The 22,529-nt window shown below is 39.7% G+C and overlaps 1 protein-coding gene across 9 annotated transcripts in view; it reads right to left on the bottom strand.

The window, feature by feature from the left end:
- DACH1 (dachshund family transcription factor 1) overlaps positions 1-22,529 on the bottom strand; it is a 509,086-nt gene that overhangs the window by 20,493 nt on the left and 466,064 nt on the right. For 8 of the 9 annotated variants that reach the window (XM_075336822.1, XM_075336824.1, XM_075336825.1 and 5 more), the window contains 3 exons: positions 11,099-11,246; positions 7,980-8,123; positions 2,262-2,330 (listed from right to left, as the gene is read on the bottom strand). In XM_075336822.1, the coding sequence (XP_075192937.1) occupies positions 2,262-2,330; positions 7,980-8,123; positions 11,099-11,246 (361 nt within the window). The remainder of the gene's footprint in view (positions 1-2,261; positions 2,331-7,979; positions 8,124-11,098; positions 11,247-22,529) is intronic. The other variant, XM_075336823.1, reaches the window with a different exon arrangement.

The following is a 22,529-nucleotide window of genomic DNA, read 5'->3' as shown; positions in this document are numbered from 1 at the left end:
TGCTGTCCGCACACAACTGTTTTTTTAAGCTGCGTTTTTGAGCTTGAAAAAAAAATGGACATGTCAATTCTTTCCTGCGTTTTTCTGCGTTTTCCCCCCATGCAATGCATTGGAAAAACGCAGCAAAACGCAGAGATCAAAAACGCAGCAAAACGCAGCCAAAAACGCACCAAATCGCGGTAAAAACGCATGCGTTTTTTTATGCGTTTTTTCGACGCAGGTGCGTTTTTGTGCATTTTTAGCGGCCAAAAACGCACAAAAACGCAACGTCAAAAAGACGCAGTGTGTGAACTTAGCCTTAGAGAGCTTAATCACTGAAAATCTGCTGCTGGGTGTCTTTAATTGTTGAGGATTTATCATTTAGCTGAGAAATGTGGAACATTTGTGTAATATCATGCATCCTAGTTTTATATAACAAGGGTTGTCCAAGACTTAAATATTGATCAACGGATTTTAGAATAAGTCATCAGTAATAGATCGGTGGGAGTCTGAGACTCAACTCCCCACCACACCTTCATACAATGTGTAGTAGCTGTTCTCAGATGCTGCAGCTAAGCACGCTCAACAATATCAAAGTCCTGGAAAACCTTAAAAGTTTTTGTTCTATCTGGATGAAGGGCTTTAGATTCTCCAGGAATCATGTATCATCAGAAAATGGCAGATCACAACACAATGTTATTGTATTACTTAATACTGAAGTAATTGGTTGGGACAGACTATTTGAGGTAGCTTTAAACCCTAGTTAACATAGGGCATTTCTCTATGATGTCCATATATTCTATCAGGGAATAATAAAGAGTGTTTATTGGAAACAGCCTCTTTAAAGACAAACTCCATAAACGTAAGCGCTTTAGTTTAGGGACATGAATTTGCCTTGGATTTTACCAAAAACGTCAGGTTCTCCTTTGTGAATTCAGTAAAATGAAAACTGACCGGCCACCATTGTTCTGAACTGGCAAAGGCTGGAAAAAGGTTAAAAATGATACCCACCTCTCATTTCACCTGCTGCCGTGGTATATATCTTTTTTCCTCTACCACTCGACATCCTCTTTGGACATGTTCCTGTTGTGTCAAATAGGCCTTTGACATCACAAGTCATGACATTACGAAGTGCATCATTCGAGTTCTAGGTGCAGAATGAAGGTGTCCAAAGAGGATGAAGTGCATCAAAGGAAAGAAGAGGCTGGATGGAGCGAAAGTAGCATATTCTACTTTCATTAGTATTTGAGCATTAGAGTTGGCCATTTAAATCTCTAAGGATACATCAAAAAAAAATGCAAATTTGAAGACATCCTTTTCTTACTGTTTTTAACTGATTCATTGCTATGTGTCAATGGAAAAAAACGTTCACAGGTTACCTTCCAATTTTACAAACGAATGAGAAAAAAACCCCAAAAGTAAAATGGATTCAAAACAGATGAGACACGTGTTAGAAACGGCCTGTTGTTATTTATGTAAAAATTGAAACGTATGTGTAAAGGGAACCTTATTCGTTAACATCTCATTATGTTTGTAATGCCAACATATTTCTGTGTTATGAAATACATCAAAAACAAATCAAGAAAAAGTAGAAAAAATCTAGCTCGCCTGTCCTGGGGATATCGCTACGGAGAGAGGATTCCAAGGAATAATAGCCCAACAATGAAGAAAAGTTTAGCACCTCGAAAAAATAAACTTTGTTTATTTAAAAAATGTTGTTTCAAAATTAAATAGAGAAAAATGACCATACAAGCTGCGTCTACGCGTTTCAGGGCATGCATGCCCCTTATGCCCTGAAACGTGTAAACCCTTCTTGTAAGGACATTTTTCTCTATTGAATTGTTAAACAATATTTTTTCAAATAAAAGTTTATTTTTTAGATGTGCTGGACTTTTCTTCATTGCTGGACTAAAAATAAAATCACTGAAACATGGTTTCTACTACAGGTATATATGGACAAAGCTTCGCAATAAAAGCTACACAAACTCTAAAATAAGACTAATATATTCTGCAATAGATTTCAGAAAAATATTGTTCTCTTCCATTAGTTATGAACCAAACACCTGATAATAGAAGATATGATTGTGCATTGTGTGCGCTGGAGCTGACCCATTACCTGTTATTTTAAACATAACCAAATTAATTTACTGTAATAAACAGCAGTGCAAATGTGACCTTGTGTTCATTCCAGCCAGATGGTGAGCTGCATGGTTGAATAGCATACTATAACAAGAGAACACTCACATGCAAAAATCTAGATTTATGGATTTTGCACATCTTACCTTGTATTGTCCTTTCAGCATCTGTTCTGGCCCCATTGCGGTCAGATTCTATCTCCGGGGTCAAAGCCTCTGAAAGCAGAGACAAAAATGAATGACATTAGCAGCTGAAATACAGCCGGATTTAACCTACTGTGCGCACACTAAGACCATGGCACATAACGTATATTTACTTTTCGGTGGCACTATAGTACTCACTTCATTTTCCGCTAACCTTCTAATAATAAAGATTGTGACCATATCTTCCTGTCATGCCAGTGACGTTATTATATTATCCATTTATTATATATTTTTCTTCAATCCTCGATTTTTTTTTCCTTCAATTTCATTCTGTTTTCTATTTTTCTTTTGTGGCCACTAATTTCCCCACCATAGCAAAATTACGGTCTGTACACAGTACAAAATTTTATTTTTTTACTAGTAGTAATAAAAGATGTATATATTTTTATTACCGTTTGCTGCACTAGCAGACAGTGGGCTAAATATTTTATTTTTTTTTTAAAAAACTGTGTTAGTGCTACAAGAAAAAAAAAATAATAATAAGAAATTAAATAATACAAGTGATTTTACACATATATTAATATCTGCATTTTTTCTGAAATGCTGATGCATTTATATTTATATATATTTTTTATATGTTACCATGAGCTATCTAGAATTTCATTAGTAACATATTAGCTATTTTTGAGTTTTAGGTGACTAATGGAAATCACTGTTTTTATGCACTTTATGTGCATATGGTTAGTTTTCCAAGATATAATGGTACTGCATGGTATAAAAAAAATGCCTATGGTGCCCCTGTAATGGAATCCCTGTTTGCCATAAACACTTTCATCAGCAAGTTGCCTATAAAATAATAAGGGGGCACTCTGCTCATTGTGTCTCTTTCATCATTTGTCAGATGTTTCTATTACTTTGTTTCCTTTTGCAATCCTCAAAATGCCTTCCTTTCTTACCTTGCTTGAAGAAGTAATTTTTTCTATTATACTAACTTTCTAAATAGTCAATATGGCAATACATTTTACAAAGTTATTCGCTAAAGGCTACTTTACACACTGCGATATCGGTCCCGATGTCGCTAGTGTGGGTACCCGCCCCCATCTGTTGCGCGACACGGGCAAATCGCTGCCCGTGTCGCACAACAGCCGTCACACATACTTACCTGTCCGGCGACGTCGCTGTGACGGGTGAACCACCTCCTTTCTAAGGGGGCGGTCCGTGCGGCGTCACAGCGACGTCACTGAAGCGTCACTGAACCGCCGCCCAATAGCAGCGGAGGGGCGGAGCTGAGCGGGACGTAACATCCCGCCCACCTCCTTCCTTCCGCATAGCGGCCGGGAGGCAGGTAAGGAGAGCTCCCTCGTTCCTGCGGCGTCACACGCAGCGATGTGTGCTGCCGCAGGAACGAGGAACAACTTCGTTACTGCTGCAGTAACGATTTTTAAGAATGGACCCCCATGTCGCCGATTAGCGATTTTGCACGTTTTTGCAACGATGCAAAATCGCTTATCGGTGTCACACGCAACGGCATCGCTAATGCGGCCGGATGTGCGTCACAAATTCCGTGACCCCAACGACTCCGCATTAGCGATGTCGCAGCGTGTAAAGCCCGCTTTAAGGTCCTCCTCTGAAATATGCTTTCCAGAGATAAAGGTGGCTACATATAGCCAGTATTTGGTAGTATTTCTTATCACCTAGCTGTTGTCAGTAAGCACGATGCTTCTGCCAGCTAGTGCCAGTGAGTGCGATACATCTGCTGACTAGCTAGTGCCAGTAAGTGTGGAGCTTCTGCAGACCAGCTAGTGCCAGTGAGTGGGGTGCTTCTGCTGGCCAGCAAGTGCCTGTGACTGCAGTGCTTCTGCTGCACAGCAAGTGCCAGTGAGTGTGGTGCTTCTGTTGGGCAGCTAGTGCCAGTGAGTGGGGTGCTTCTGCTGACCAGCAAGTGCCGGAGAGTGTGGTGCTTCTGCTGGCCAGCTAGTGCCAGTGAGTGTGGTGCTTCTGCTGGCCAGCAAGTGCCTGTGACTGCAGTGCTTCTGCTGCACATCAAGTGCCAGTGAGTGTGGTGCTTCTGTTGGGCAGCTAGTGCCAGTGAGTGGGGTGCTTCTGCTGACCAGCAAGTGCCAGAGAGTGTGGTGCTTCTGCTGGCCAGCTAGTGCCAGTGAGTGTGGTGCTTCTGCTGGCCAGCTAGTGACAGTGAGTGTGGTACTTCTGCTGGCCAGCTAGTGCCAGTGAGTGGGGTGCTTCTGCTGGCCAGCTAGTGACAGTGAGTGTGGTACTTCTGCTGGCCAGCTAGTGCCAGTGAGTGCGGAGCGTCTGCTGGCCAGCTAGTGACAGGGAGTGTGGTACTTCTGCTGACCAGCTAGTGCCAATAAATGTGGTGCTTCTGCTGGCCAGCAAGTGCAAGGGAGTGCGGTGCTTCTACTGACCAGCTAGTGCAATTGAGTGTGGTACTTCTGCTGGCCACCTAGTGCCATTGAGTGGGGTGCTTCTGCTGGCCAACTAGTGCCAGTGAGTGTGGTGCTTCTACTGACCAGCTAGTGTAATTGAGTGTGGTACTTCTGCTGGCCAGCTAGTGCCAGTGAATGGGGTGCTTCTGCTGACCAGGTAGTACCAGTAAGCACGGTGCTTCTGCTGGCCAAATAGTGCAAGTGAGTGTGGTACTTCTGCTGGCCAGCTAGTGCCAGTAAGTGCGGAGCATCTGCTGACCAGCTAGTGCCAGTGAGTGTGGTGCTTTTGCTGACCAGCTAGTCCCAGTGAGTGCAGTGTTTCCGCTGGTCAGCTAGTGTCAGTGAGTGCAGTGCTTCGCCAGCTTGAGCCATTGATTGTGCTGCTGCTAGCAGCTCTCACATTCGTAACCATGTTATGGGTTTCTTTTTTTCTTTTACATTACTCCATCCACTACAACCACTATTTTTGCTGTTAACAAACATTTTGCACAACACTATAAATATTTTTTGACAATCTTTTCAACTCCAATTATTAAACTGTTGTCAAAAAGGATATAATAATAAATGGTAGTTACATGCACAGCAAACAAAATGTGGCAGCTGGCCACAATATGCACGTGGCCTGTGGGATTGTCAAATTGAACTAGTAAAATGGCTGTGGAAAAAAAACAGACTTGTACAGTTAAATGTCTGCATTAATTGTTTTTATGTTTTTCCACAAAATTCAATGCCCTTCCCAAAAAAGTGTGATAAGAAATAGGTAGGTATATGTCCAAAAACCCAGCAACTGCATCAGTGAATTTTATTGTTATGGCATGTACAGATGTAACATTTTACTAGTAAGAGATAAGTGTAAAACAAAACAAATAATTGTATGTGGCATGCAGTAGACCAAATCAAAGGTCTGGGTTTTGGATTCTTTTTGTATTTAAAAAAAAAAATAAATGTATAATTGTAATTCAAATGGACAGATGCTACCACTGTATTATTCAACGTATTAGACGGTGTGCACATGATGCACTTTTATCATGTTTCTTTATGTATTTTTCAGTGCAGATTTGACACAAAATCAGATGGCATTCCTGATACCCCCAAAGTCAATAAGAATCCAGAAGTCTCATGCACGTGTTGATTATTTTCTCGATGCCCATTCGGTGCATATTTAACTCTGCAGCATGTCAATTCTAATGAATGGGAGAAATTTGCACCAAAAATGAGCAGCAAAAAAGTATCAAAAATGCTGCATTTTTCCGGACAAGGGATTTAGAAATGGTGCAGAAATTTCTGCACTAAATACTATTCATGTTCATATACCCGTAATCTCATTTTCTTCACTGCTATAGTTTTTCAACATATTACTGTCTAAAGTATTACTGCAATATTTTAGGGATTTCTCTTCCTTTACCTATTGCCAAGCTGTGAACTCTGACAAACCCTCACTATCTTAAAATTATCCTAAAATAGTTTATGAATTCCGTACTTAAGGCCTCGTTACACGCAACAAAGTATCTACCGATATATCGCCGGGGTCACGGATTCCGTGACGCACATCCGGCGTCGTTAGCGACGTCGTTGTGTGTAACAGCTCCGAGCGAGTGTTAACGATCAAAAATACTCACCTTATCGTTGATCGTTGACACGTTGTTCATTTTCATAAAATCGTTGCTGTTGCAGGATGCTGGTTCTTCGTCGTTCCGGTGGCAGCACACATCGCTACGTGTGACACCACACAGGAACGAGGAACATCACCGTACCTGCGGCCGCCCACAATGAGGAAGGAAGGAGGTGGGCGGGATGTTACGCTCGCTCACCTCCACCCCTCCGCTCCTATTGGGCGGCCACAGCGACGTCGCTAGGCAGGTAAGTCCCGTGTGACGGGTCCTAACAATGTTGTGCTCCACGGGCAGCGATTTGCCCGTGACGCACAACCGACGTGGGCGGGTCCTTTCACCAGCAACATCGCTAGCGATGTTATCAAATAGGTCATAGACAAAAAGGGGAAAATAGAGTTTTTCAATTTTATCATAGTGAAAGCAATCACAAGCCCCTGTATGGATAATATTATGGAATATACTCCCAAACAATTGAATACTTCGTGCAAAACACACGTAAGAAGACTTATTCAAATATAATCTAAATTTTATTGAAAAATAGACATACAATGATAAAAATGTGCATTTTCCATATAATCAATAAATGAGGTAGGTGGATTCAATCACACCCACCCACCAGGGAAACTAGCCACATTAAACCCATCCTTGCTCCATAAGCTAAATAGTAAATACTGAGTCTAGTGAACCATGTGCTGGAGATACACTACAGGATCAAATTGATCATAGTATCGAAAAAGAGCATTTCAAACCTACCCATAGTGTAAAGATAGAGGGTCTACAGCTGGCAGTCCCAAAGTGGGTGAGTGAGCAACCTTTCTCCCGGACGCGCGTTATCGCAAATGCTTCATCAGTAGGGTACAGGCAAGTGGATGAGTCCACTATCTTTACACTATGGGTAAGTTTGAAATGCTCTTTTTCTATACTATGATCAATTTGATCCTGTAGTGTATCTCCAGCACATGGTTCACTAGACTCAGTATTTACTATTTAGCTTATGGAGCAAGGATGGGTTTAATGTGGCTAGTTTCCCTGGAGGGTGGGTGTGATTGAATCCACCTACCTCATTTATTGATTATATGGAAAATGCACATTTTTATCATTGTATCGCTAGCGATGTTGCTGCGTGTAAAGCCCCCTTTAGGCTTTTGTACAGGCTACTATAGCTCCTGATTAGCTGCATTCTACCATATCATGTAATCGCTGCAAGGCATTATGGGAAATCAAATTGTAAATTATTCAAATTTATCAGGACATTCAAATTTTTACAGAAAAATGACTTGAATTCAATTTTGATTTGCAACAAATCGATTCAATCAACTCTACTGTTTGTTAAGAACTCATTTGGCTGACAGATATCTTTCCCGGATCTCCATACACATGCACACTTTTCTTGACCGTCATTCCCATCAACAATCTAATGTGACCAGGATAACAGGAATGCCTGCTGGCCCATAGAAACCACTGATGTGATATATTATTGTTGACCTATCTTACTAATTTGAGCTAATTTACACACTCAATTCTGCATTGTTCCATTGCAGTCCATATTTTCATTAAAACATTAGATATTTATTCATAATTGCATTTCAAATTTAGAAGCATTGTAACAAAAGTAATATTTCATACAGATGACTCTATTTTTACACAAACCACAGCCTTACCATTAAGGACTCTAAGTCCTTCTGAGGATGCCGCTTGTTTGAGTGTCTGCTCTGCTTGCTCTCTTCGCTTTGTCTCGAATTCCAAGGCTTCTTGCAATTTCCTTTTTGCTTTCTTTTCTTTCTTAAGTCTTTTCTGAATTATTGCTGAAACAGGAAACATCCATTTAATTACTGTGATGGACTGTCTTAGTCTTGTTTAGGTCAGATACTATAGTATTCCAATCACATACTAAGACTACAGAAAATTCTCTGACCTCTACTTCACATAATATATTCTATAGTTAGAAATGAGCAAGAATCCTCAAATATTTATTTTTTAATTAATATAAATTTTAATCATAGCATCTACACCATATTAAATTTATTTGGCAGGATTAGTCAATTCAAAAATTATTTCATACATAGAATGCAATGAGCAAATTGATTATCTAATTATAATATTAAATAATCATAACCATTAGGAAAATAGAAAAAACTGATAAATTCTTTCTCAAATGCATCCTAAGGCCTCTTTCACACGTCCGTGAAAAACCACGCACGTTTTTCACAGACGTGTCAGAGGTGCGTATTGTCCTCAGTGAGCCATGTTTATGGCACAGGTGTGTTCTCCGTGTGTTATCCGTGATAACACACGGAGAATGGGAACTTTCTGCTCACCTGTCCCTGGCGTCGCTGTCCGTGGTGCTGATCTTCGAGCTCCGGTCCTGCCGACTCCCCGCTGCTGCTGCTTCCGGCCGCAGTGAAGTGAATATTCAATGAGCATAATGAGAGGCGGACGGAAGCAAGTGACAGCAGCGGCAGAGACAAGTGCTGGAGAAGGTGAGTAAAGTTTTTTTTTTTCTCAAACACGTGTGTTTTCTCCCGCGCATGTCACACGGAACACCTCCGTGTGATTTATTTGTGTTCCATGTGACACCCGTGATGCCGGAGAAAAACGGACATGTTGATGTGTGGAGCACAAGGACACATGTATGCTCCACACGTACACATAGTCCATGGCAGAACATGCACGTGAGCGCAGACCCATTGATTTTAATGGCTCTACGTATGCCCGTGTCTCCATTACGTGAGGAAACGGATCAAACACGTGCCGGAGACACGGACGTGTAAAGAGGCCTAATGTACAGTGTATAGCAAATCAATTAGTATATTGATACTGACTAGGGATGATCGAATTCCTCAAACATTCGGCTTCGCGAATATCCGACGAATAGGTCTCCGCTCTGTGAATATTCGATGCGCAATGTAAGTCTATGGGAAGCCTGAATAGTTCCGAATAGTTGTTATTCGGGTTTCCCATAGACTTACATTGCGTATCAAATATTCGCGAATAGACGAATAGCGGCGACCTATTCGGCAAATATTTGCAAAGGCGAATATTTGAGGTATTCGCTCATCCCTAATATTGGCCCCTATCAGTAAATATAACATTTTTTTTGAGGAATATGTTGGCACTATATAAATAAAAATTATTATTTTCATTATTATTTTGCACATTCCTGGGTCTCCCAAAAACGTACACACTTCTCCAATAAAAATTGTGATAGATGTAACTCTTCTGAATTATAATATTTATGATTGATTATCTGAACAATGTATTTTTACTTTCATACCATAAATACTGCCTTTATTAAATGTAAGACCAATGACCGGAATATGGAGCTAATTTTGTTATATGTAAGTTTTAACATGCTGGATGTGTTACTTTATAAATTAGATAAATTGAGTCAGACCCGATGCCCTAGGTAAAATGGAAGCTTATACCTTTTCTGTTATCTTACAAACAATATATTGATTTTTAAGTCAAACAAGTAATATAGTACTGCAGGGAAAAGTGAAAGGAAGACCATTTATTTGCATGTTAGAATTCAATGATATCAGTCAGACATAACAGTAATCATGTTTGTGTAAAATTATCCTTTTTAATTATATTATTGATGTTCTTTATTGATCATTTTGCAGATATACACTGCGAAATTATCATTAACGAAGGCTTACAATAATGTGGTTTTCTGCGATAATTGTTATTTATAAATAGGCATGTATTAGCATTAATCTCGAGTGACCGCATGCTAGCAAATGTAGTGAAATATACTAGGTAGATATAAATATGATTTTGAGTTCTGGACATAATGATTGTATTATATATTATTATCAGTCACACAAGGACTGGCCATCTATAGTGATTGCTATACTCTTCCACCATTTACTGTTAAAAGTGCAATATTTCAATCCAAATATGTTAATATAATGTATATATCATTCATTCATCTCACCACAGAACCTTTTTCCAGATGCCATGTAGGAGATACAGTGAGCGTGTGGAAGTGCTCTAGCTCGATGAGTCCAAAGTAGAAATTTTTGGACTAAATGCAAAATTATATGTGTGGTGAAGATCTAACACTGCAGATCAACCTGAAAACACCTTCCCCAGTGTCAAACATGGTGGTGGCAGTATCATGCTGTGGGGATGCTTTTCTACGTCAGGTACAGGGAAGCTGGATAGAGTTAATGAGAAGATGGATGGAGCTCAATACAGGGCAATCCTGGAGGAAAACCTGTTAGAGGATGCAGAAGACTTGAGACTGGGGCATAGGTTCCAGCAAAAGAACAATCCTAAACATACTGAAACAGTTACAATTAGATTGGTTGAGATAAAAGCATATTCATGTGTTTGAATGGAACTAGCAAAGTCCAGACCTAAGTTCTATTGAGAATCTGTGGCAAGAGTTGAAAATTGCAGGTTAAAGATGCTCTCTATCCAAACTCACTGATCTAGAGCTATTTTGCAAGGAAGAATGGGCAAAGATTTCAGGCTCTTGTTGTGCAAAACTGATAGACATATACCCCAAAGACTGGCAGCAGTAGTTGCAGTAAAAGGTGGTACTACAAAGTATTGACTGTGGGGGCTGAATACAAATGCAAGCTACAATTTTCGGATTTATATTTTTAAAATTAATAGAAAAACAAAGAAATCCTTGCAACTCTGTATTGGTAAATCACATAAAATCTCAATAAAATACATTTAAGTTTGTGGGTGGAATGTAAAAAAAACTTTATCAAGGTACTGTATACAAATAATACAAATTATCATAGAAATAACATAAATAGACAAATACCTCTGTTCTTTTGTTCTACTGCAAACTGTTTTTCTAGGGTTTCCCTTAATTCTCGTTCCCTGAATAATTCCATCTTTAGCTCAGTCTTTTCCATTTGTACCTGTTTCTCTTGCGCTCGGGCATTATCTATTGCCACCTTTAACAAACCCTGAAAAATAAATCAGCATTACTGTCAATATATTGAAAATAGAAATATACAGACACATATGATTATATAATGTATGAAAAAATATTCCAAATATATACTCTTTCAGAAGGACTATTGCACTCCCACTAGAATACAAAATTTGATACCACATATAACTTGGAATGCAAGACAATAGAAAAAAGGTCTCTTAATGAGGATATTGGCTTTTCACATCACAAACAAAAGCCAAGAACACTATAAGACACTGTGCACTTGTCACATGGAGCTCGCACTCTAGTATATGGTGCCTTTCATTGTACCATTTTATACAAGGCAATCAAATACATTTTGAGCCACAGTCCATCAGATGCAATATGAGGGTATTCTCCCCTAGGAACACTGTATCAAGGGAAGGACACCCACATGCATAACAAATCCAATGAGGCACATATGCACAGAATTACTTGAGCTCCAAACAATGCTTGCTTGGGGTGCCGTGGGACCCTCCAGTAACTGATTCTAAGTGTCCACTCTTAGCTACATGCAAAATATACATTATGGGATAATCAATCACTAAATCCAACAAACGTTCCATAGATTTAAATGAAAAAGTGACTGTGTTTGCAGCCATTTTAGCACCTGACATATCTCTTTCCAATATTATTCTTAATTGCTATGCATTTTAATGGGTAAACAGCAGTTTTTACAAGCTAACTGATTATAAAATTATGTTTTTCAGTGAAGGTCGATGTCAGTGTGGTTTTTAGACATTTTTGGGTTGTGTTGTGTCCGCTACATGTGAAGTGACGTTTATAAAAGTTCCTTTGTGGAATGCAATGTGTTGGGAATACTACTCACTGCAGGTCCTGAAAGTCTGTAATAGTCCAGGCATGCTGGTAGTTACCAGTCCCCAATGCAAGGGAAAGTGGTGGCAGGAAATGAAAAAATAAATTAATTTTAATTAACTAGAAGAGAGGGGCTCAAACTTCTTATTTAAGTATAAGTGTAATGTAAGCTGTTCATTTGTCAGCATGCCGTAAACCCTTTAGCTTTGGTCGTACTTCTACGTCCTAGTTTGCAGTGCCTTTTGGACCTTGAAACTACTGGTACATCCTAGCGATCGCACATGCAGAGGAGCTTTTCCCACGCAATCAATGCCAGGACATTGGGTTATGTGACAGCCGAGCCGCGGCTTTCACAGCAAGGAGAAGTCCCCATGCCACCCTTGGCTGTTCAAACCCATAAATGCGTTATTCTGCCTCCCAGAGATCGCAGTAAGGTTTCTACTCACATTATCCTGCGCTTTACACTCAGCAATTACATCGGGGATTAGGTATAACTCTCTGAAAAACGTGATTCAGACAAACTTACAGAATGGAAAATTCACTGTAATGAGACAAAGGTAGTCACTTTTAACTCTCATGGCACTGCTGAACAGAGGCCAAATGTAGTCCAAAGTAAATCTGTTGCCTTATTACAGTGAAAGGACCTGTCAGGGATTCACCTGAATCACGAATTTTGGAGATGTAGATGAAAACCTGCATGTAAAGGCTCAGCATAAACAACAGAAAAAATGTGAACAGATCCAAAATACTTTGTTACACAATTCTGTGCATCAAATTGCCACCAACAGCATTCAACTCAACCCACACAAAAACAAGTACTGTATTTTTCGGACTTTAAGACGCACCGGACTATAAGACGCACCCTGGTTTTAGAGGAGGAAAATAGGAAAATAAAATTTGAAGCAAAAAATGTGGTCATGACACACTGTTATGGGGCGAGGATCTGCTACTGACACTGTTATGGGAGTAATGTCCTCAAATTCTCTACTAAGGTACCCCAGCCTGGTAATGATCCTCCTGCCTTGTATATGATCCCCATCCTTGTATATATGTACCCCATCCTGGTATATGGCCTTATCCTGCTATATACTGGCCTCCTGGAATATGCCCTCATCCTGCTATTTACCCCAATCCTGCTATATATCCCTATCCTGCTATATACCCCCATCATAATATATATACCCCATCCATCCTGCTATATACCCTATCTATCCTACTATATACCCCCATCCATCCTGCAATTTGGCCCCATCCTGCTATATGGCATGTATCCTGTGTCACACACTAAACCCCAAAAGTTTATACTCACCTTTTCTTGCTCCATGCATCATTGCTCCTCCCCCTGTCTGTGGCGACAGCAGCACCGCTGATCTGTGTGGAGCCGTCCCCGTTCTCCTGCAGCATCGCTCCTCTTCCTGTCTGCCTGTCAGCTGACCTGCGTGGAGACTAGCGGCGTGCACAGTGATGACGTCATCGCTGTGCTCACCGCTGTCTACACAGATCAGCTGGCCAGCACAGACAGGAGGAGATCGCGATGCTGCAGGGAAGTGACCGGTGAGTATACCGTAATATTCACTGCACCCCGCGCTGATGATGATGCGCGGAGGGCAGTAAAAACAGCCGCACATAATCACTCCAGGCTGTAGTTGCCAGGGGTGATCATGCGCCGGCTGTTAATTATGCGCGCACCCCCCACCCACCTGTCAGCGCTGGCTTCAGCGCTGAAGGATGATGGGCGGGAGGACGAGTGTGCATATGTAATGAGCGGGCCCACGTGCTCACGGCAGGAGCAACTACAGCCTGCTCGTGCTCCCGATGACCCGCTCCACCGTAGCACCCTCATTCCCTGCAGCCACATTCAGACTATAAGATACACCCCCCACTTTCACCCTACATTTGGGGGAAAAAAAAGTGCGTCTTATACTCCGAAAAATACGGTACCCACTCAGGTCCTTCATCTGTTAGCAGAAAAATACATGGCTTCCATGTTTCTGGTAGCACAAAGGCTCTGGAAAAGCGCTTTGTCTCCCCACCAAAAAGAAAACCAGCAAAATCTTCACTTCCAAGTCCAAGTGTCTTCCTTCCTTCTGAGCCCCACAATGTGCCTAAAACAAAGTTAACGTTCACATATTTGGCATTGTTGTAGTAAGGAGAGCCTGCTTAATGTATGGGATGTCTCAAGAAGAACAAGCTGGGCACAACGTATGATCAGTACAATGTACTGGGCACTACAAGGCCTTATTTGTAACTTTTTAGTTTTGCAACATTCACTGTGTTACACTCTATGGGTGTTTTCCAGAAGAAAATTGTCACTATACACGTAGATGAATTCCCAGAGGAGTGTTATTTCTAAGATGTGATCACTTGAGGGGATTTCTACTTTTCTGGCACTTAGGGGCTTTGCAAATGGAGTTCACTAACTCTTCTGGGAAAATCTGTGCTCCAAAAATGAAGTAACGCTCCTTATTTTTTATTTTCACGGCTCAACGTTACAACATTCTGTAAAGCACCTGGTGTTTTCTACTGTTTAGGCACATTATGAGTTCTGCAAATGCCTCATGGCATCCGCTATCAATTCCAGCTGATTTTGCAATCAAAAAGTCAAATGGTGCTCCTTCGCCTCCTAGTACTGCTGTGCACCCAAACAGTGGTTTTCTACCACATATGAGGTATCTATGTACTCAGGAGAAATTTCACAATAAATTGCATGGTGCATTTTCTCCTGTTACCTTTGTGAAAATGCGAAATATGGGGCTAAGCAACATTTTTGTGAGAAAAAGTAATATTTTAATTTTTTCCTTTCATATCACTTTAGTTCCTGTAAAGCACCTGAAGACTTAATAAACTGCTTGAATGTGGTTTGAGCAGTTTTTAGAATTGTGTCAGTTTGGGGTATTTTCTGTTACATAGGCCACTCAAAGTCACTTAAACTATGATGGAGTCCCCCCAAAAATATGGTTTTCTAAATTTTGTTGCAAAAGTTAGAAATTGCTGGTAAATATTTAGCCCTTCTTACTTCCTAACAATAAAACAATTATGTTTCATAAACGGTGCAGATGTAAAGTTGACATGTGGGAAATGTTATTTATTAACTACTTTGTGTGACACAACTCTCTGGTTTAAGTGCATGAAAATTCAAAGTTTGAAAATTGCTACATTTTCGCAAAATTTCTGATATTTTCACAAATAAACAGAAAAAATATTGTCCTAAATTTACCACTAACATGAAGTACAATATGTGATGAAAAAACAATGTCAGAATCATTGGGATACAGAAAGCAATCCAGAGTTATCTCCTACAGTGACACTGGTCAGAGTTGTTAAATTTAGCCTGATCAGGAAGGTGAAAACAGGTCGGGTGGTGCAGGGGTTAAAGGGGTTTTCCCATGAGCAAAGTTAATTTTAATAATAAAAAGTTCCACAATTGGATATGTTTAAAAAAAAAAAAAAAGTTCCTGTGTTGAGATAATCTTATATACAGTATGTTCCCCTGCTATATACTGTGTAATGGACGTGATCTGATTATACCACATCTCCTGGGCAGGGGAGGACACAAAAGAGTATAATGACATTAAAGCACAGAATCATAGCTGATTCTTTTTGTGAGGTAAAACATTTCCTTTCCTGTTTAAAAAAATGTTTTACCTCAAAGAAAAAAATTATTTGTCTTCTAATGCTGTAAAGTTTGTATATTTTTTACTTCCTCCCCTGCCCAGCAAATATAGTATGATCAAACCATTGCCTGTATGGTCAGACACAGCAATTACACAGTACATATCAGGGACACTTATGTAAGATTATTTCAGCACAGGAACATTTTTTAAACACATCCAATTAAGGAATTTAGTATTATTCCAAGATCTATTGATTAAAACTAATTTTGTTCATGAGAAAACCCCTTTAAGCAACAGCAATAAACTTTTAAATGATTAGTGGTGAAGCTGCCCCTTGTGGTGAAGATGGGAATACAAGGCTAGTGATGGAGAACACAATGTAATTTGCTAGCCTACATACTGCATGATGTGTGCTGTGCCCACTGTTCATGAAGCAGGGCACAGGGACACCTACACAGGAACCCACAAGGAAATTAATCTGTTCCCCTGTGAGCCAGTGTGAGCCCACCACCCAGTACTGCTATACATCAGCCCAAACAGCCCATATGCATACTGGCCTAAACTCTTTTTCACATATTTTCTTCCTCTATGATGTATCTGTTTCTTTGACTATAAGGCCTCTTTCACACATCAGTTTTTTGCCATCAGTCACAATCCGTTTTCTCGACGGATTGACGGATCCGTCACAGATTGTGGCTAAACTGAGGCGACGGATCCATTTTTCAACGTATCCGACTAGCTGGGGGCTAAATAATAAATTGGAGCATGCTCAGTTAAAAAAAACAGAATCCGTCGCCGGATTTGATGTTTGATGGATAGCGACGGATCCTAAGGCCATAGGCTTCCATTGTATCAAACGACAGACGGCAATGGATCTGTCGCTATCCGTTTTTTCGACGTACACAAAAAACGTTACTTTGGCCATCGTCTCTGTCCGGACAAATATTTTTCAACGGATCCCTCGAACGATGGTTGAAACGTGAGGCCATCCGTTGCAATCCGTCGCTAATACAAGTCGATGAGCAAAAAACAGATCCAGTGGCATCAGTCGCCAGATCCGTTTTTTTTTTCAAAATTTGACAGATTGTGACTGATGGCAAAAAACTGATGTGTGAAAGGGGCCTTAGATGCATGTGTGAATCCAGCACTGAAAGAATAGCGAAAACTTTACAAAGTAAAACTGCTTTGTTTTTATGTGTGTTGCTAACTGGTAATGCAAAAAAGCATGCACCACAACAAAAATTGTAAATAGAAAATTAAAGAAATAATAAAAATATGCTTTGCTAACAAGTTTTTGAATTGTAACTAAAGAAAATCAAAAAATCTGCCAAGATTTGAATTTGACAAATTGCGTTGATTTTACAGGGAAATTTGTTTTGCAGTGACATTTTTTAAGCAAATTGTATGTTCATTTTTATGCTTTGATGTCTCTCCAGATTCAAAAGCATAATAAACATTGAAAGTAAAAAAAAAATACTCACCTGAACATGCCATCTCAGGCTGTGGAGGTCAAAGGACAGGTGAGCAGGGAGGTTTTTTTCTTTAAAGTGTTTACCGGTCATTTACGATTAAAAAAAATGGCGGGCACAGCTAGTTGTTGCTCATTCTGTTAGGAGCGAATTGCAAAAAATGTTTTGGAGATTAAAAATGTTTTGTGAAATTGAATGAGAATTCAATTCCACTGAAATAAATTTGGTCATCTCCAGTTCTATCAGATTTAATTGAAAAACTACAAGACAATAGGTGAAAGAAATAATTTATAAATGTATGGGAGCTTCAAAGGTCACTACAAATGAATAATGATAATTATTGCAAGACACTATTCAGTTATAAATGTCTGGCGAAAATCATTAACCCTTTAATAACCGCCAATACGCCTTTTAACTGTGGTCATTAAGTGTCCTTAAAAGCAGTGCTGAAGAGTAAGTGAAAAGCGCTATCCCGAGGGCAAAATTCCAGCAGGTGGCAGCTTTATATGACAGCTGACACCTGTGGACACTGGCTCCGACCGGCATTGGAGCCATTCAACCCCTCAAATTCTGCAGTCAATTGTAACAGTGGTATCTAAGAGGTTAAATGGGGGTTAGAAGTCCACCATTAACCGGATTGGCCCCTCATGATTATAATCACGGGTGCCAATTGTTGCTATTGTACCCTGAGGTCATCTCATGAACCCAGGGTATGTTGGCCTGTTACATCTTGCTCTGGGCAGGGTCTAACAGGCACAAGCAGTGAGACACTGACAGGTTTCAGGTGTTGCAGTAAAGGAGTACTGCAATACATGAGACCAGCAATCAAAGTGAAAAATATGCATGTCCCACAGTGGGACTAATTGAAAAAGTAAAAAAGTAAAATAAAATCTGTGAAAAAAACACACAAAAAAGCGCATAAAAATCACAAAAAGGCCATTTCACCACTAAAAACAAAACTTATGTGTTAAAACAAAAATTAACCATTCTAACATCCTAACAAAATAATCTAATGTTTCTAAAATCAGACAATTGTACAATAGACATATGGGAAATGTTATCTCTTGATCATTTTGTACAACATGACTAACTGGTTTACGAATATAAATATTAAAAGTTTGAAAACTCCAACATTTTTGCCAAAATTCTGATATTTTCACAAATAGATGCAAAAAAACATCGACTTACATTTATCACAAACATAAAGTAGAAAGTGATGTGAAAAAAACAATCTCAGAATCATTGGGATATTTTGAAGCATTTTAGAGTTATTACATCATAAAGTGACACCGGACAGATTTGATAAATTTGGCTTGGTCATTAAGGTCAAAATTGGCTCTGCCACTAAGGGGTTAACATAGACAAAAACAAATAATCCACCAAGTCATTAGCCACAAGCCTCTTATCAACAGTATATGGACTAATTGTACTCAATTTAGAAGACAAATTGACACATGTAATCATATATCTAATCTTTCTCATAAAATGGTATTTATTATCCATAGCAGCCGCTGTTTACTAAACGCCTATGGAAAAGATGGGTTGCTATGGGCAGCAGGGCCACTACTGACAAGTGAGGTCATAATGGCCATGCAAAAAAAATAGAAGAAAAATACATATAGATGCTAAAATTAACATAAAAAAAGACTAACAAGGCAATTATTTAGCTATTTAGCTTTTCTTGGATGATGCACATGATCCAATGTAGGAAAAGGGTCAAATAAACATCTTTTACTCACAGCATGGACTTTCTTCAGGATTAATTTGATCAATTATCGTGTAGGTTGACCAGGGAAGGTTACCTTCACCATCACCTTGCATGGTCACCTAATGCTGTACAGTAATTATTGAACTGAATTACAAAGCAGGTACATGCTGGGCACAACGCCGCCCTGTCATTCGGACAATAGTCATTTTTTTCTTTTTTTATAATACGTTTTCTGCTTCACATGTTTTAATTACGAGCTTAGTTATTAAAAGCAATAGTTCTCTATACAATACTACATCCTCAATCTACAGAATGTATTACTGGTAAAGGATTACATAATAACGATTAATATCTTAGCTATTTTGTATTTACTAAGCTATGTCAAAGATCCAAATAACCTAAGCTCAAAGTGAGCCACTGATTAATCAATGGGGGCATTTGGAATAAAACGAAAGTGTCAGACATTCAGCCAGGTGGAGTAGTTGTAGGCTGACACCTTTAGGGCTTGTGCACACGCTGCTTTTTTTCTTGCTGCCCTTTTTGCTGATTTTATGGTGCAGTTTGGTCCTAAACTGCATGCATGACCTTTCCCAGCAAAGTCTATGAGAAATCCAAGAGGCTGTGCACACATTGCTTTTTTTTTTTTTTTGCAGTTTTGGTTGCAGAAAAAAGCAGAAGCATGTCACTTTTCTTGTTTTTTCCCTGCGTTTTACCATTGACAATGTTAATAAAAAGCAGGAGCAAAAACGCACCAAAACGCGGCAAATACGCACTGAAAACGAATGCGATTTTTTTCTGCCAGAGGGTGTATTTTTCGCTGGAGAAACAAAACTGCAGTGTGTGCACATAGCCTTAAGATGACTTCTATTAAAGAGGCTGACCTTGTGTGTGACTCTTTTCATTCAAGTATATGGGAGTTACAGGGGTTATCCAGAAATGTGATATTTATTACATATCCTTCAATGGGGTGCAACACTTGGTAGAACATTCACCAATTTGGTAAACATTGTATAGTGCCACTGATGAAAATAAGACCTAAGCTGCGGTACTCCAGAAAGTCACTACACAGCATATGGAGCTATGGGGTTCTAGCTCCATACACTGTGTACTTTTGGCCACAGATTGTCACAATTGTCTCCTTGTTTTTGAAGACTAGTGGCCACTTGAGGTCTGGAGCCCCTTATCTCTAGGGCTCTGCATTTAATTGTCATTTTGTTTCCTTTGGCACTGAAGTAGTTAATGTCCGTTTTCTTTTGGCAGCTTCTCCAGCAGTCTCTGCTGCAGTTGAGATCTGCTGCACCTGTTTTGCAGACACACCCTCTTGTGCTTAAATAGCCAGGTCTCCCAGCAAGCTTTGCTGACTATACAAATCATTTGTAGGAAAGCTGCATTGGAGGAAGGAAGCTGCTGCGGATAGTCTTGAAGTCGTATCCTCTCCTCTTTTGGTTCTTTATTCCCTGTTTGTCTCCCTACCCTTTTGTCTCTTTAGTGCAGTGGTGGATCTAGTGAACCTCACCCGCCTCTCACTAATAGGGCCTTTATAGGGACGCCTATCACGCTCGGTGACATTTACGGAAACTGTATAAGGACTAGTTAGGAGAGTAAGGACAGCTCAGGTGAGGTTAGGAGGTGTCCACCTACTCTCTCACTAGTGCCAGGGCCCACCATTGTTATTGTGTCCTCGGTATTTCACCCTTGTCTGCAGTGTTGTTTAAATGTTTTTTCATTACACGTCAGACCTCGGTTTGTCTGAACACGCTTGCCACGTGACACAGAGCAGATAACAGCTGATTGTTGGGGGTGATCAATATCAGGCCACTACGATGTAATATTGATGACCTATCCTAAGAATAGGCTACCAATGTTATAGCCATTCACAAATCCATTAATTTCATAGTAAAGCTGGTGACCTTCTTTCCAGGTAAAAAAAATGGCTCACAGGCTAACAAACTCCCCATGGTTGGGTATCTCGTAGGTGGGATTCCCATTTTTCAGATGCTCGTGTGTGATATTTTTTAGAATAGAAGAATGAAATCTTGTGGTCAGTGGAAAGAATGATGGGAAGTCCAAAAAATGTCTGCTTCAGGATCATTGTTTGATATAGTATGTTCAGTTGTCATAACCCCCAGAAATATTTATGGTAGACGTGGAAGATACATTTCTATTGAATACAGAACATCCTTTAGGTTTAATGACTATGTAATAAAAAAAAGGAAAAAAACTGCTACATTACTTGCCTGGAATCTAGGTCACATTGACGGCTCTTACATTGCTCACTGTCATGAGAACACAGAGAAAACTTGGAAAAATGTACAATAAAACTGTGTTCAGCTGCTGCCTTTTTGTTGTAACAGGACAACAAATCTTTAATTTGAAGCTACTTGCATTATTCAGCAATGCTCTTTGTTTTACTGTACTTCATCAGCAACAAACAATTAGCAACAAATGAAAGAGATCATTACATGAAGTGCCCCTTTAGATCACCCCAATTAAAAATTTAGTTTAGCTTTATTTTAATTCAGAGATACTAAATTCTAATTTTCTGCTCTGATTGATCTTGTTGACTTATCTTTGAAAGATGTACTCTCTACGCAATGTCTAGAGATTATTTAGCAAGATGCCAATGTTGGCACCACTTAATGTGTTGATTGGCTGTATTATCAGAAGCTGAATAAACGACGTAAATGAAAAGCACGCAATACATGAATAGAATGAACAAAATACAGTCATGGCCGAAAGTGCTGTTACCCTTGAAATTGTTCCAGAAAATGTAGTGTTTTTCCTAGAAAATTATAGGAAGTACACATGTCTTGTCATACACATATTTATTTCCTTGTCTGTACTGGAACAAAAAAAACTGAGAAATAAAGGCAAATCTCACAAAAAAAAAAAAATGGGCCAGACAAAATTGTTGGCACCCTCAATTTAATATTTGGTTGCAAACACTTTGGAATAAATTACTTCAATCAATTATTTCCTATTAGCATCAACAAGCTTCTTACACCTTGCAAATGGAATTTTGGACTATCCTTCTTTTGCAAATTGCTTCAGATCCCTCATGTATGAAAAGTTCCTTCTCTCAACAGCGATCTCTCCACTGGTGTCTAATGGGATTTAGATCTGGACTCATTGCTGCCACTTCAGAACTCTCCAGCGCTTTGTTTCCATCCATTTCTGGGTGCTTCTTGAAGTATGTTTTGGGTCATTGTCCTATTGAAAGACCCATGAGCTAGGATGCAAACCCAGCTTTCTGACACTGGGCACTGCGACACAAAATCCTTTGGCAATCTTCGGATTTCTTGATGCTTTGCACACAGTCAAGACACCCAGTACCAGAGGCAGCAAAAAAACCACAAAACATCTTTAAACCTCCACCATATTTCACTGTATGTGCTATGTTCTTTTCTTTATAGACCTCATTCTGTTTTCGTTAAACAGTGGAATAATGTGCTTTACCAAAAAGCTCTATCTTGGTCTCATCTGTTCACAAGACGCTTTCCCAGAATGATTTTGGCTTTCTGACATACATTTTGGCAAACTGCAGTCTAGTTTTTTTATGTCTTTGTGTCAGAAGAATGGTCCTCCTGGGTCTCCTACTATAGTGTAGAATTTCATTCAAATGTTGACAGATAGTTCGCAATGACACAGCCTGAGCCTGTAATACAGCT

Source organism: Anomaloglossus baeobatrachus, chromosome 2, assembly GCF_048569485.1.
Source record: "Anomaloglossus baeobatrachus isolate aAnoBae1 chromosome 2, aAnoBae1.hap1, whole genome shotgun sequence".
Lineage (NCBI taxonomy): Eukaryota > Metazoa > Chordata > Amphibia > Anura > Aromobatidae > Anomaloglossus > Anomaloglossus baeobatrachus.
This window is presented reverse-complemented; position numbering and strand designations above follow the sequence as displayed.